This window comes from Engystomops pustulosus, chromosome 6 (genome assembly GCF_040894005.1).
Source record: "Engystomops pustulosus chromosome 6, aEngPut4.maternal, whole genome shotgun sequence".
Taxonomy (NCBI): domain Eukaryota; kingdom Metazoa; phylum Chordata; class Amphibia; order Anura; family Leptodactylidae; genus Engystomops; species Engystomops pustulosus.
In genome coordinates this window covers 30,492,133-30,506,307 of record NC_092416.1, presented here as the reverse complement: position 1 = coordinate 30,506,307, position 14,175 = coordinate 30,492,133, and the positions used below count along the sequence as shown (strand labels likewise).

General features: G+C 45.5%; 1 protein-coding gene across 2 annotated transcripts in view; it reads left to right on the top strand.

Moving 5' to 3' along the window:
- The window catches only part of EPHA8 (EPH receptor A8), a 58,067-nt gene extending 53,998 nt beyond the window's left edge, over nucleotides 1–4,069 (top strand). For both annotated transcript variants that reach the window (XM_072155449.1, XM_072155450.1), the window contains exon 17: nucleotides 16–4,069. In XM_072155449.1, the coding sequence (XP_072011550.1) occupies nucleotides 16–130 (115 nt within the window). In that variant the 3' untranslated portion in view covers nucleotides 131–4,069. The remainder of the gene's footprint in view (nucleotides 1–15) is intronic.
- The last annotated feature ends 10,106 nt before the right edge of the window (nucleotides 4,070–14,175 follow it).

Here is a 14,175-nt window from a genome sequence, read left to right as displayed (position 1 = left end):
CCTCTGTCTTCTCAGTGACATCAGGAGGCTTGGCATCTCATTAATAGGACATCAAAAGAAGATCTTAACAAGCATCCAGATCATGAGGGCTCATCTCATCAACACATTAGGACCTAGAATGCATTTGTGATGAAGCCCACCGAGAAGAGGACTGATTGTAAAGAAGCCACAAGTTCCAGGAGGGCTGTACATGGAGACAGGACCCTCTGCTTGAGACTGGGCCCCTCTGCAGAGGTCCAGACATGGAACAGAACAAGTGTAGGAGCTGGCTTTTTCTATGGACTCATTCCAGACATCTTGTTTTGGGTTCCTTGTGTGCTGTGTTTACATAGATATCTCTTAGTGCTGCAGTCTTATTATAGCAATAGTACGGTGTAATATATACAGGGTGCTTTCTGAATACAGGGTAGAATTGGGCCTCGTACCACACTCATGTGCGTGGGCCTGATAGCTCCACTTCTGAAGAAGTTCATATGACTATCACCTGTGCTTAACAAATGATGTCACATTCTGGTTGTTACTCAAATCCACAACTCCACAGACCAAGATGTTTCTTCAGGTGGGAAGGCAGAAGATCTTGCTTCATCTGTATCTACAATGACCATGGTCGGAATGTCTTTGGGGAAATAGTGTCCAAAGTGACCATGAAAAGATCTGCATTCTGTATAGTGAGTGGTCTTCACATTGTGTGTGTAGAAAGGCCTTTACATGCAAGAACTTGGCTTCTCCTGCTCCTCATGGGTGAGGCTTAGTCTACAATTCACTAAATTTGCAGTTTTCTAGAAGGATAGGGCATCCATGACTTTTCAGCTAAATTCTACTTTGGGATTTTGGCCGTTACAAATAATAGGATTGCACATTTTCTATAAATATTTTGAGGATTATATTGATGTTTATGTTATGGAGCACAGAGAAATCCTTAAATGGTGAAATTAGAAGGAGCTTAACTTTAGACCACAATATTTTTGACATAAAGTCGGCACAGAGAGCAGAGGTGTAACTTGAAGATTAGCTGTCCCTTAGCTGTATCTTTATCAGGCCCCCAACTATAATGTAGTACTGGTGTCTTTGTATGTAGAAGAGACACCTTATAGACCACCTTATCTGGGCCTGAGCATGACTACATCCTGAGCACCTCATCAAGTCCCGATCTTCACATGGTTATTATGGTGTGGAGGTGATCATTGTGCCTACTGGTGGGTAAGAGAATATTTTTCAGACATGTTGACTGTAGCGTAGCATGCACAAGGATATTGGTCTTTTATGGATACTGTTTATAGATTATCTAATGGAATTATTGCACTTTTATTCACAAATAATTGTACTTGGTGAGGACACTAGAACCTGGAGCAAAATGCACTAGAGCGGCGAGTGTGCAATAAGAATCTATATAGAATAATAGAGTTTTCCTTTGCAGATGAGTATAATGGAAAATTTTAGTCTATTGTAAAGACATTTTATTTAGATTAATAAGTTACTACTTTAAGAAAAAGACTATGATAAGAAAATGGATGGTTCTTCAAAGGCCTTTAGAACTCTAAGTAGTCCTGATGGATGACACTTGTGTAGGTTGCATCAGAACATTTTCCCCCACAGTCCAGGTTGACACTAAGAGATGATGAAATCTTTACAATTTGGTCACTCGATATTTAGTAATGACCAAGACCTGAATAAAAGAAACACACAGATTAATTGTGAAAGGTATGAGCGGACGCAATCAATACCTGGAGAAGTTCTGAGAAAGCTTCATTAGCCTCTAATTCCAGCATGGAGCAGCTGATGCGTTGCGGTCTGAGGCTCGAGGAGTCAACAAACTATTAGAGACAACAAACTCCATTCAGGTGAAGGATGAACTAATTTCAGACAATCACTTTTCTCTAAATTTACAGCTTAAAGTAAATGACAAGTCGCCTTCAGAGGAGTTGGAGATGAGGCTGGATTGGTGTGGATCTGGTCTATCTCTGATGAAGGCCCCGTAAGGTTGAGCATTGTTGAGAGAGGATTATTTATGCTGTGGAAACGCACAAAGTTTAAAGGAGTCTCTGTTTATCTCCACACCAAATCTGCTGCTGGATGGATGGTGGAAACCCAATAACCACAAGCAGTGGGGCACCTAACACTACCGGAATACACGGGTCTCATGCACCTCGGACACACAGTCTCTGCTGAGTAACAATCATGTGGCCGAAGGTGAAACAGTATAAACTACTGGGCACTTCTATCAATAACTCTTCCAAGGCAATGGACACTCAATAACTCAATTCTCAGTGTTATCAATGTTGTGATGATTTGTAACTTGGTCCAGTTCTCTGATGTGTCTCATCTTATATTCATGCTGCTACCAAGAATGGGAAACATTAAGGGAAAAGTTTAGCAACTAGATCCTAGAAAGTCAAGAGGGTTAGGATGAAGGGTCATGACTACACACAAGTGAGTGAAAAAGAGTGATGGGCCTGATATCTCGCTGCCTCGATGGTCTCTGTATTGGTGGGAAGATCTTGATAAAGTTTTAGTCTTCACCTTGACCCTCGAGGGTCTCTGTATTGGTGGGAAGATCTTGATAAGGTTTTAGTGTTCACCTTGACCCTCGAGGGTCTCTGTATTGGTGGGATGATCTTGATTAGGTTTTAGTCTTCACCTTGACCCTTGAGGGTCTCTGTATTGGTGGGAAGATCTTGATTAGGTTTTAGTCTTCACCTTGACCCTCGAGGGTTTCTGTATTGGTGGGAAGATCTTAATTAGGTTTTAGTCTTCACCTTGACCCTCAAGGGTCTCTGTATTGGTGGGAAGATCTTGATAAGGTTTTAGTCTTCACCTTGACCCTCGAGGGTCTCTGTATTGGTGGGAAGATCTTGATTAGGTTTTAGTCTTCACCTTGACCCTTGAGGGTCTCTGTATTGGTGGGAAGATCTTGATTAGGTTTTAGTCTTCACCTTGACCCTTGAGGGTCTCTGTATTGGTGGGAAGATCTTGATTAGTTTTTAGTCTTCACGTTGACCCTTGAGGGTCTCTGTATTGGTGGGAAGATCTTGATTAGGTTTTAGTCTTCACCTTGACCCTCGAGGGTCTCTGTATTGGTGGGAAGATCTTGATAAGGTTTTAGTCTTCACCTTGACCCTCGAGGGTCCCTGTATTGGTGGGAAGATCTTGATTAGGTTTTAGTCTTCACCTTGACACGATCACCTTTGCAGTACAGCAAATAGGGGGTTAAATACTAACTGGATAGGACTGAGGACCTGGCAGTATTTGGAGTCTTCTGGGCCCAGTGTTACAGATGTGCTTTTGTCTGGGAGATATCTGGCATCGGTGATGAACTTGCCCGCCAACTCTGAAGCTGTAGACGGCTCACGAGAATCAGGCCTTGTGTCCATGCACGTACATGTGGCTGCCGGAATTCAGCCTCCTGGAGTTTATTTTGGGTCTGAATAGATTTATTTTCATAGATTTAATGCTATTTCAACAATTTGTCTTAAATTGTCTCAAACTCTTTCAGTTGAACGGTGGATCTGTTTGATTGTAAAATTCCACGTTTCTAAACATCTGTCAATGAGAGTGAATTAATGCCAACAATACCTATAATTCAGGACCACCTTATAATGTAAGTCCTTTACATAATTTTTTTTTAAATTTGTAGATGAATTTTAGGGTATTACATTTTAGTATGTATAGTGGAGAACATGGAAGACATGGAAGACCCAAGGACTCTAATGTTGGATACTGAACAATACCGGTTGGAGCGAGGATATTTTGCTGCTGTAACCTGCACCAGGACAATAATACCGACCTACCATTGTACATAGGCGCACACAATACTCAGAACCACCACACATCCGGCTAAACTTGAGCTTGAATTTCGTGGGAGGGTTTTGTTTTCTACGCATCGATAACTCTCGATATATTATATATTGGTCATTTCTTCCTATGGAAGCTGTTTTTGTATGAACAACCTCAATGCCATGTGCTGTTTTACTGTACATCTCTATGTGCTTCCCAGGATGAACCGCTTTACATGTCACCCTTCATGACCTGATTACAGATCTTCACATTTTTTCATGGGAATAAAATATTGTCCTAAGAAGGTTCCTCCAGTTCATTGTGTCATTTGGTTGCTAGGGGTGGGGGCTCTTTGATACCATCAGTAGAGAAATCAATAACTCAGGATCAGAAAAGATGACTCAACCAGCAGAATAGTGAGTGCAGCTCTGGAGTATAATGAAGGAGGTAACTCAGGATCAGTACAGGATAAGTAATATCATGCACGTACACAGTGACTGCACTACCAGCAGAATAGTGAGTGCAGCTCTGGGGTATAATACAGGATGTAACTCAGGATCAGTACAGGATAAGTAATGTCATGTATGTACACAGTGACTGCACCAGCAGAATAGTGAGTTCAGCTCTGGGGTATAATACAGGATGTAACTCAGGATCAGTACAGGATAAGTAATGTCATTTATGTACACAGTGACTGCACCAGCAGCAGAATAGTGAGTGCAGCTCTGGAGTATGAAATAAGATGTAACTCAGGATTAGTACAGGATAAGTAATATCATGCACGTACACAGTGACTGCACTACCAGCAGAATAGTGAGTGCAGCTCCAGAGTATAATACAGGATGTAACTCAGGATCAGTACAGGATAAGTAATGTCATGTATGTACACAGTGACTGCACCAGCAGAATAGTGAGTGCAGCTCTGGGGTATAATACAGGATGTAACTCAGGATCAGTACAGGATAAGTAATGTCATGTATGTACACAGTGACTGCACCAGCAGCAGAATAGTGAGTTCAGCTCTGGAGTATAAAATAAGATGTAACTCAGGATCAGTTCAGGATAAGTAATGTCATGAATGTACACAGTGACTGCACCAGCAGAATAGTGAGTGCAGTTCTGGGGTATAATACAGGATGTAACTCAGGATCAGTACAGGATAAGTAATGTCATGTATGTACACAGTGACTCCACCAGCAGCAGAATAGTGAGTGCAGCTCCAGAGTATAATACAGGATGTAACTCAGGATCAGCACAGGATAAGTAATGTCTTGTATGTACACAATGGGGGTCATTTACTAAGGGCCCGATTGGCGTTTTCCCGACGTGTTACTCGAATATTTCCGATTTGCGCCGATTGTACCTGAATTGCCCCGGGATTTTGGCGTACGCGACCGGATTGTGGCGCATCGGCGCTGGCATGCACGCGACGGAAATCGGGGGGCGTGGCCGAACGAAAACCCGACGGATTCGGAAAAACCGCCGCATTTAAGACAAAAAATGTGTCGCGAAAATTACACTTCCCTTCACCAGGTATAGGCCGGTGAATTTCAGGGCATTCCAGCGCGCCTCCGGGGAACTTCAGCGCAGCAGCGCCACCTGGTGGACGGCGGAGGAACTACCTTAGTGAATCCCGGCCGGACCCGAATCCAGCGCAGAGAACGCGCCGCTGGATCGCGAACGGACCGGGTAAGTAAATCTGCCCCAGTGACTGCACCAGCAGCAGCAGAATAGTGAGTGCAGCTCTGGAGTATGAAATAAGATGTAACTCAGGATCAGTACAGGATAAGTAATGTCATGTATGTACACAGTGGTCTGCATTATTTATTTTTTGGTGCACTCTGCCGGAGCAGTGCAAGGTGCACCACTTTTCATGAATCTGGGGTACAGTTTGCACTAGTTTTGATAAATGTGCGCCAGTGGCTCCACCTTCAGAATAGTGAGTGCAGCCCTGAAGCATTATACAAGATGTAACTCAGGATCAGAACAATAAATATAACAATAAATAATTCTAAGGAAAAATATGGTATTTTAGATATTTTAGGCATAGATTTTTGTTGTTACCTGATTACTAGGCAGAGGGTGAGGCAGTCACTTGCCCATCTGTATACTACCACATAGAGATTGGCCATGCCCAGGATAACCTATGCTCCGGAAGTTTAACCTGAAGCACTTTTGTGGCATCACACAATTACAGAGAATATTCTGCCTTCCAGACAAATCTTTTATTATGACATGAAAAATAAGCCTAAATTCTTCTGCGAACCATGAACCTGATCGTCCGCCAGAAGCAGCAGAAATCAGTCATACGCGGAGGCATCCGGCACTCAGTGAATGCAGCAGCTCGGTTCCTGGAGCTTCATTATCCCGGGTCCCTCCTTGGGGGAGAGTAATTTGCAGATCTCGGTGACCAAGTTTCCTGCGTCTCAGCGTGAGGCTGATGATTATCGGATGATAAGTAAACTGTCGCCATGTGATCAGATTAAACAAATGAAGGGAGGGCTGCGGGACGATTATTAGCTGCGTGACATTCAGTCCCATCATTTCATGCAAATTGCTGCAAGTAGAACAGATTTTATCCTGCTGGGGAGGAAATTGTCTCCACATGATGATGAGACACTGCGCGGGCAGGGAGGGGTTAAACGTGAATGTGAGAAATCCAGACACAGCTAAAACTTTGTGAGGTTAAATGGTCAATAACTTTTCAGCAAAATTATTAGCACAAGTGATTGCATCTTACCAGAGGAAAGAGTTCCTCTCTTTCTGAAATTTCAGCTGAATTTTCTCACTAGCAAGATGGAAGTAAGCTAAGGTGTGAGACTACAACGAAGTTCTATGCAGAGGGGAGGAGGAGCAGTGAGTCACAGCTGCTACGTCTCCACCGGGGTGAGGAGGGGGAATCAAATTTTTTTTCATGTAGAAAGTACATCCGGCATAACCCAGGAACAACGACGTAGAAGGTAGTTTTCTGTTCTCTTCGGGGGCTGGTGTAATGTGAGTACCCGCCTCTCACACATCGGGGGCTGGTGTAATGTGAGTAGCCGCCTCTCACACATCGGGGGCTGGTGTAATGTGAGTCCCCGCCTCTCACACATCGGGGGCTGGTGTAATGTGAGTCCCCGTCTCTCACACATCGGGGGCTGGTGTAATGTGAGTCCCCGTCTCTCACACATCGGGGGCTGGTGTAATGTGAGTCCCTGCCTCTTACACATCAGGGGTTGATGTAATGTAAGTCCCCGCCTCTCACACATCGGGGGCTGGTGTAATGTGGTCCCCGCCTCTCACACATCAGGGGCTGGTGTAATGTGAGTCCCCACCTCTCAAACATGGGGGGCTGGTGTAATGTGAGTCCCTGCCTCTTACACATCAGGGGTTGATGTAATGTAAGTCCCCGCCTCTCATGTGTAATGTGAGTCCCCACCTCTCACACATGGGGGGCTGGTGTAATGTGAGTCCCCGCCTCTCAAACATCGGGGGCTGGTGTAATGTGAGTCCCCACCTCTCACACATCGGGGGCTGGTGTAAAGTGAGTCCCCACCTCTTAAACATCGGGGGCTGGTGTAATGTGAGTCCCCACCTCTCACACATCGGGGGCTGGTGTAATGTGAGTCCCCACCTCTTAAACATCGGGGGCTGGTGTAATGCGAGTCCCCACCTCTTACACATCGGGGGCTGGTGTAATATGAGTCCACGGCTCTCACACTTCGGGGGCTGGTGTAATGTGAGTCCCCACCTCTCATACATCGGGGGCTGGTGTAATGCAAGTCCCCGCCTCTCACACATCAGGGGCTGGTGTAATGTGAGTCCCACCTCTCACACATTGGGGGCTGGTGTAATGTGAGTCCCCACCTCTCACACATCGGGGCTGGTGTAATGTGAGTCCCCACTTCTTACACATCGGGGGCTGGTGTAATGCGAGTCCCCATCTCTCATACATTGGGGGCTGGTGTAATGTGAGTCTCCACCTCTCGCACATCGGGGGCTGCTGTAATGAGAGTCCCCAACTCTCACACATCAGCGGCTGGTGTAATGTGAGTCCCGCCTCTCTCACATTTTTGGCTGGTGTAATGTGAGTACCCACCTCTCACACATCGGGGGCTGGTGTAATGTGAGGCCCCATCTCTCACACATCAGGGGCTGGTGTAATGTGAGTCCCCCCCCCCTCTCACACATTGGGGGCTGTTGTAATGTGAGTCCCCGCTCTCACACATTGGGGGCTGGTGTAATGTGAGTCCCCCCCCTGTCACACATTGGGGGCTGGTGTAATGTGAGTCCCGCCTCTCACACATTGGGGGCTGGTGTAATGTGAGTTCCCACCTGTCACACATCAGGGGCTGGTGTAATGTGAGTCCCCACTTCTCACACATCAGGGGCTGGTGTAGTGTGAGTCCCCACCTCTCACACATCAGGGGCTGGTGTAATGTGAGTCCCCGCCTCTCACACATCAGGGGCTGGTATAATGTGAGTTCCCGCCTCTCACACATCAGGGGCTGGTGTAATGTGAGTCCTCCCTTCTCACACATTAGGGGCTGGTGTAATATGAGTCCCCACCTCTCACACATCAGGGGCTGGTGTAATGTGAGTCCCTGCCTCTCACACATCAGGGGCTGGTATAATGTGAGTTCCCGCCTCTCACACATGGGGGTCTGCTGTAATGTGAGTCCTCCCTTCTCACACATTAGGGGCTGGTGTAATATGAGTCCCCGCCTCTCACACATGAGTCAGATGATTAACTTAAGTCTCCTCCCATGTCCTATCTTTCTAAGGGCTATGGAATGTGTACAGCTCCTGTAGAGGGCTGTGAGCCCATCGAAGTGTATGTAGAACACATCAGTCAGATGATTAACTTAAGTCTCCTCCCCTCTGAAGATGGAGATTTTTCTTGTGGTCTACAAAGTTTTCTAAATTTGAATGTTCTACATTAAGGGATGGATATTGGTAACATTGGAAACTTTTAGAAAAAAGATTGCATATGTCTATTTTCAGATCTTGTATCTGATATGTATTACAAATATACTCTTTTTCAACATTTCGATTTTTTGTGATTACAGCGCCACCTATCACTAAAATTGTAAAAGACCTGGGTCAAATAAATCAATTTTAAATCAAGCTTATTGCTAGCATTTGCGATTATTTAGCCCCCTCCGCCACCTTCAAGCCAGTGGGGCAGGGGGCCAGGAGGGCCAGGGGGCCAGGAGGACCAGGGGGGTGTAACCAGCCGGGAGTGGGCTGGTGTGGGGAGTTACTGTCCCCGCACCTACACACTCGCTGCAGCTGGCAGCTTTTTGCATGTGATAAGTAGAATAAATGCTGCAAAACACCCTGATACATCAAGCCTCTTGATGTATTGCGCTACGAAAATGCAACGGGGGGGCTATCATACACTGGCATGCAAGCTCCGGTATATGATAAATATCCCCAATACCATTTATTTTTAGTTTTTTTAACTGACCACACTCCCGCCTCTCACACATCAGGGGCTGGTGTAATGTGAGTTCCCATCTCTCACACATCAGGGGCTGGTGTAATGTGAGTCTCCACCTCTCGCACATCGGGGGCTGCTGTAATGAGAGTCCCCAACTCTCAAACATCAGGGGCTAGTGTAATAGGAGTCCCCTCCTCTCACACACCGGGGGCTGGTGTAATGTGAGTCCCCTCCTCTCACACACCGGGGGCTGGTGTAATGTGAGTCCCGCCTCTCTCACATTTTGGGCTGGTGTAATGTGAGTCCCCACCTCTCACACATCAGGGGCTGGTGTAATGTGAGTCCCCGCCTCTCACACATCAGGGGCTGGTGTAATGTGAGTCCCCCCCTCTCACACATTGGGGGCTGGTGTAATGTGAGTCCCGCCTCTCACACTTGGGGGGCTGGTGTAATGTGAGTTCCCCCCCTCTCACACATTGGGGGCTGGTGTAATGTGAGTCCCCCCCCTCTCACACATTGGGGGCTGGTGTAATGTGAGTCCCCACCTCTCACACATCGGGGGCTGGTGTAAGGTGAGTCCCCACCTCTCACACATCGGGGGCTGGTGTAATGTGAGTCCTGCCTCTCACACATTGGGGGCTAGTGTAATGTGAGTTCCCACCTGTCACACATCAGGGGCTGGTGTAATGTGAGTCCCCGCCTCTCACACATCAGGGGCTGGTGTAATGTGAGTCCCCACCTCTCACACATCAGGGGCTGGTGTAATTTTAGTCCCGCCTCTCACACATCAGGGGCTGGTGTAATGTGAGTCCTGCCTCTTACACATTGGGGGCTGGTGTAATGTGAGTCTCCGCCTCTCACACATCAGGGGCTGGTGTAATGTGAGTCCCCACCTCTCACACATCGGGGGCTGGTGTAATGTGAGTCCTGCCTCTCACACATTGGGGGCTAGTGTAATGTGAGTTCCCACCTGTCACACATCAGGGGCTGGTGTAATGTGAGTCCCCGCCTCTCACACATCAGGGGCTGGGGTAATGTGAGTCCCCACCTCTCACACATCAGGGGCTGGTGTAATTTAAGTCCCGCCTATCACACATCAGGGACAGGTGTAATGTGAGTCCCGCCTCTTACACATTGGGGGCTGGTGTAATGTGAGTCCCCGCCTCTCACACATCAGGGGCTGGTGTAATGTGAGTCCTCACCTCTTACACATCGGGGGCTGGTGTAATGTGACTCCCTGCATCTTACACATTGGGGGCTGCTGTAATGTGAGTCCCTGCCTCTCACACATCAGGGGCTGGTGTAATGTGACTCCCTGCCTCTTACACATTGGGGGCTTGTGTAATGTGAGTCCTCACCTCTTACACATTGGGGGCTGGTGTAATGTGACTCCCTGCCTCTTACACATTGGGGGCTGGTGTAATGTGAGTCCCCGCCTCTTACACATGAGGGGCTGGTGTAACATCAGTCCCCGCCTCTTACACATCGGGGGCTGGTGTCATGTGAGTCCTCACCTCTTACACATCGGGGGCTGGTGTGATGTGAGTCCTCCCTTCTCACACATCGGGGGCTGATATAATGTGAGTCCCTGCCTCTCACACATCAGGGGCTGGTATAATGTGAGTTCCCGCCTCTCACACATGGGGGTCTGCTGTAATGTGAGTCCTCCCTTCTCACACATTAGGGGCTGGTGTAATATGAGTCCCCGCCTCTCACACATGAGTCAGATGATTAACTTAAGTCTCCTCCCATGTCCTATCTTTCTAAGGGCTATGGAACGTGTACAGCTCCTGTAGAGGGCTGTGAGCCCATCGAAGTGTATGTAGAACACATCAGTCAGATGATTAACTTAAGTCTCCTCCCCTCTGAAGATGGAGATTTTTCTTGTGGTCTACAAAGTTTTCTAAATTTGAATGTTCTACATTAAGGGATGGATATTGGTAACATTGGAAACTTTTAGAAAAAAGATTGCATATGTCTATTTTCAGATCTTGTATCTGATATGTATTAGAAATATACTCTTTTTCAACATTTCGATTTTTTGTGATTACAGCACCACCTGTCACTAAAATTGTAAAAGACCTGGGTCAAATAAATCAATTTTAAATCAAGCTTATTGCTAGCACTTGCGATTATTTTCTTAATTTTTTAATATTTTTTGTATTATTTCCAAAACATAGATTGAACAATAAACAAATTTAAATAACAGCACACAAAAAGTGCAAAACCCTCCCACCTGTATGCCGACCAGCCAATGGGCATGTAGGCCAAATAACTCCAACTATCCGCCAGCTGTGACAAATGTAACGCTGAAAACAATTTAAACAAAGGGAGGGCGGGTGGGAAATGCGATCCAGAAAGAGGGTGAGTGACGTCTGCAGCTTGTATTTAAGCTATGCTCACTTCCTGTACCACCCGCGACCCAGACCCGTCCCTAGTCACGTAGCCCCCACCACCATATCAAACGCAGGAAATAAGAAAGGGACGGAAAAACCACCTCAGTCAAAGGGGCCTTATCCTGTACTTAAACCCCGCTAACTAAGACCCCCTTTGTGCAGTCATTAGCCCAACGGCTATATGCCTCCGGGCTTGCAAATTTGCCCTGTGTCATTATAGGTTATACATTTGTTACGCTTTAACATATCCAAGGTTTTTTGAGATTGTTTTCTCATCACTCATTGTACTTCAAATTAATAGAAATTTTTTGATTATATCTTTTGTGTTTAGTTATGAAAAAAACTGAAATTTGGCAAAAAATTCTAAAAATTATTCATTTTCATGGTAATTTGCTAATTTTTTGCATTTCAGGCAGATAGTCATACCACCCAAATAACTTTATAACTAACATTTCCCAAATATCTGCTTTACATCAGCTTTTTATGCATCCTCTCTCTTTTCTAGGTTGTTAGGTGGTTCCGAAGTTGCAATTTTTCTCATTTTTATTAAAATCACCAAATCCCTTATTTAGAGGCACCTGCTTAGTGACTTTGAGAGGATTAAATAACATTAAAACCCCCGTAAATTGTGCCATTTTAGAATTGACACCCCTTAATGTCTGAAAAATCGACTTTGAGAAGTTAGTTAAACCTTAGATAATACATTAGTTTTGGCCAAAAATTAAACCATCACAAAGTATTAAATGACCAAAAACTCCACAAAGTTTGATACCCAATTTCTCCTGAGTATGAGGATGCCCCATATGTGGTGGTGACTGCTGTATGAGCACACGGCCGGGCATAGAAGGGAAGGAGGCGCCATTCGGGGCAGATCTTCATTGTCACAATTTACAGGCTATAAAATGTTTATTTTTTTGTAATTTGGACGTTTATTGGACAAATTATTTTTTTGTGGATGAGATTTTGTGGCAGGATGGTAAGAGTCAAAGTAAGTGGAGAAAGAGGCAATTTTCTTTGATAAGATAAATTACAAAGTTTCTTATGGTCACTTGCACTATGGATTTGAGATCTGATTGATTTCCAAGTGCTAGAAAGCTTCTGATATCTTAACCTCCCCCCTCCCAGGGAGGAGTAGAGCAATACAGTCCTGAATGCAATGCAATAATAACCAAAATTGAGGGGGGTATCTTAACAGACTGTAAGGGTCTGGCCAAAACCTTAAGCACCTTAAGTCTCTATTTATACCCCCCACTTCCCCTGAGCTTAGCAACTCCAGTCATTGGGTACCTCAAGGAGAACTTCATGGTGGCAGCCTGACGTTGGCATAAACCTGGACCAATGACAAACATCACCAAGTGACATCTAATCTGCCCAAGCTTTTGGCGGGAAATTACCTCAGGAGTGAGAGCATGGATGTCAGTTATACCATGGGGGTCTTATTTATATTTTAAGATTTTTATAATTGTAGATTATGCCTACATCTCCCTTGAACCCTACCAGAAGGGGTGCCCTTATGCGTTCATCCCCAGGGCTGGAGGCATCGGGTCACCCTGACTGCCTGTAACATTTATCTCACACAGGGAATCGCTGCTCACTCAGGCACAGAAACACTTATTTCTTTCATTCTGCCTCTGTCTAAGCAAATTACTCCATTTTATTTTCATTTCAAAGTTTTTTTTCCCTGTAATGTCCAATTTTCTTCTCAGTTTTCATTACTAGCAACTAAGTCTGTCCAGAGTGGAAAATCAATGGATGCAGAGCAGGGAGCAGGCTGAGATTCAGGGCTCGGATAGAGCTCCGTCTAATGATGGTGCTGGGGGAAAGTCATTACAATTTGCCTGACAATATCTAGTGCCGAACACAATGTGAGGAACTGTGCACCAACTGACAAATGGGCCTCAAACAAAGCGGAAAACTGACTGAAACTTTCCTCACAGTGTCACCTGAGGGAACCAAAACTGTAATTCGTGACCTTGATAGTACATCTCATGGTGCACAGCAACCTCGTGAGCCCTCTTCATACATTGTTAACAGCGTTAAGTGGTTAATTAAATTACGGGGGGGGGGGGCTGTATAAATTAGAGGGTTATATATTCATTACCCATTATATTATATATATATGAGGGTGGTTCAATAAGTATCCATGTTTGATGACAGAGGGCGTTCCTGAGGGAAGTCGGTGTTATCATCGTGTGCTGCCATCTATCAAACGACGGCAAAACAAATTGCAGACTGATTGATTGATTAGTTTGGATTTGGCAGCCATGTGAGTAAGACGTGTTTCGTGATATTCGCTAGGATGGAAAAAGAGCGGTATCAATCAGTAATTTGCTTTTTGTTTTTGGATGGGAAAATTACCAGGAGATAAAAGAAAAGTTGGATCCTGTTTATGGGGACACTTCGGCATCTATGACCACAGTTAGATATTGGTTCAACGAATCTAAACATGGGCGAACATCTGTTTTTGATGAGGAGTGACCAGGACGCCCAGCAGGTGTGGTTACCGAGGAAATAATTCAAAAAGTCCATGACATGATACTCGCTGATCGCCGAACGAAAGTGTGCGAAGTAGCAGAGGCT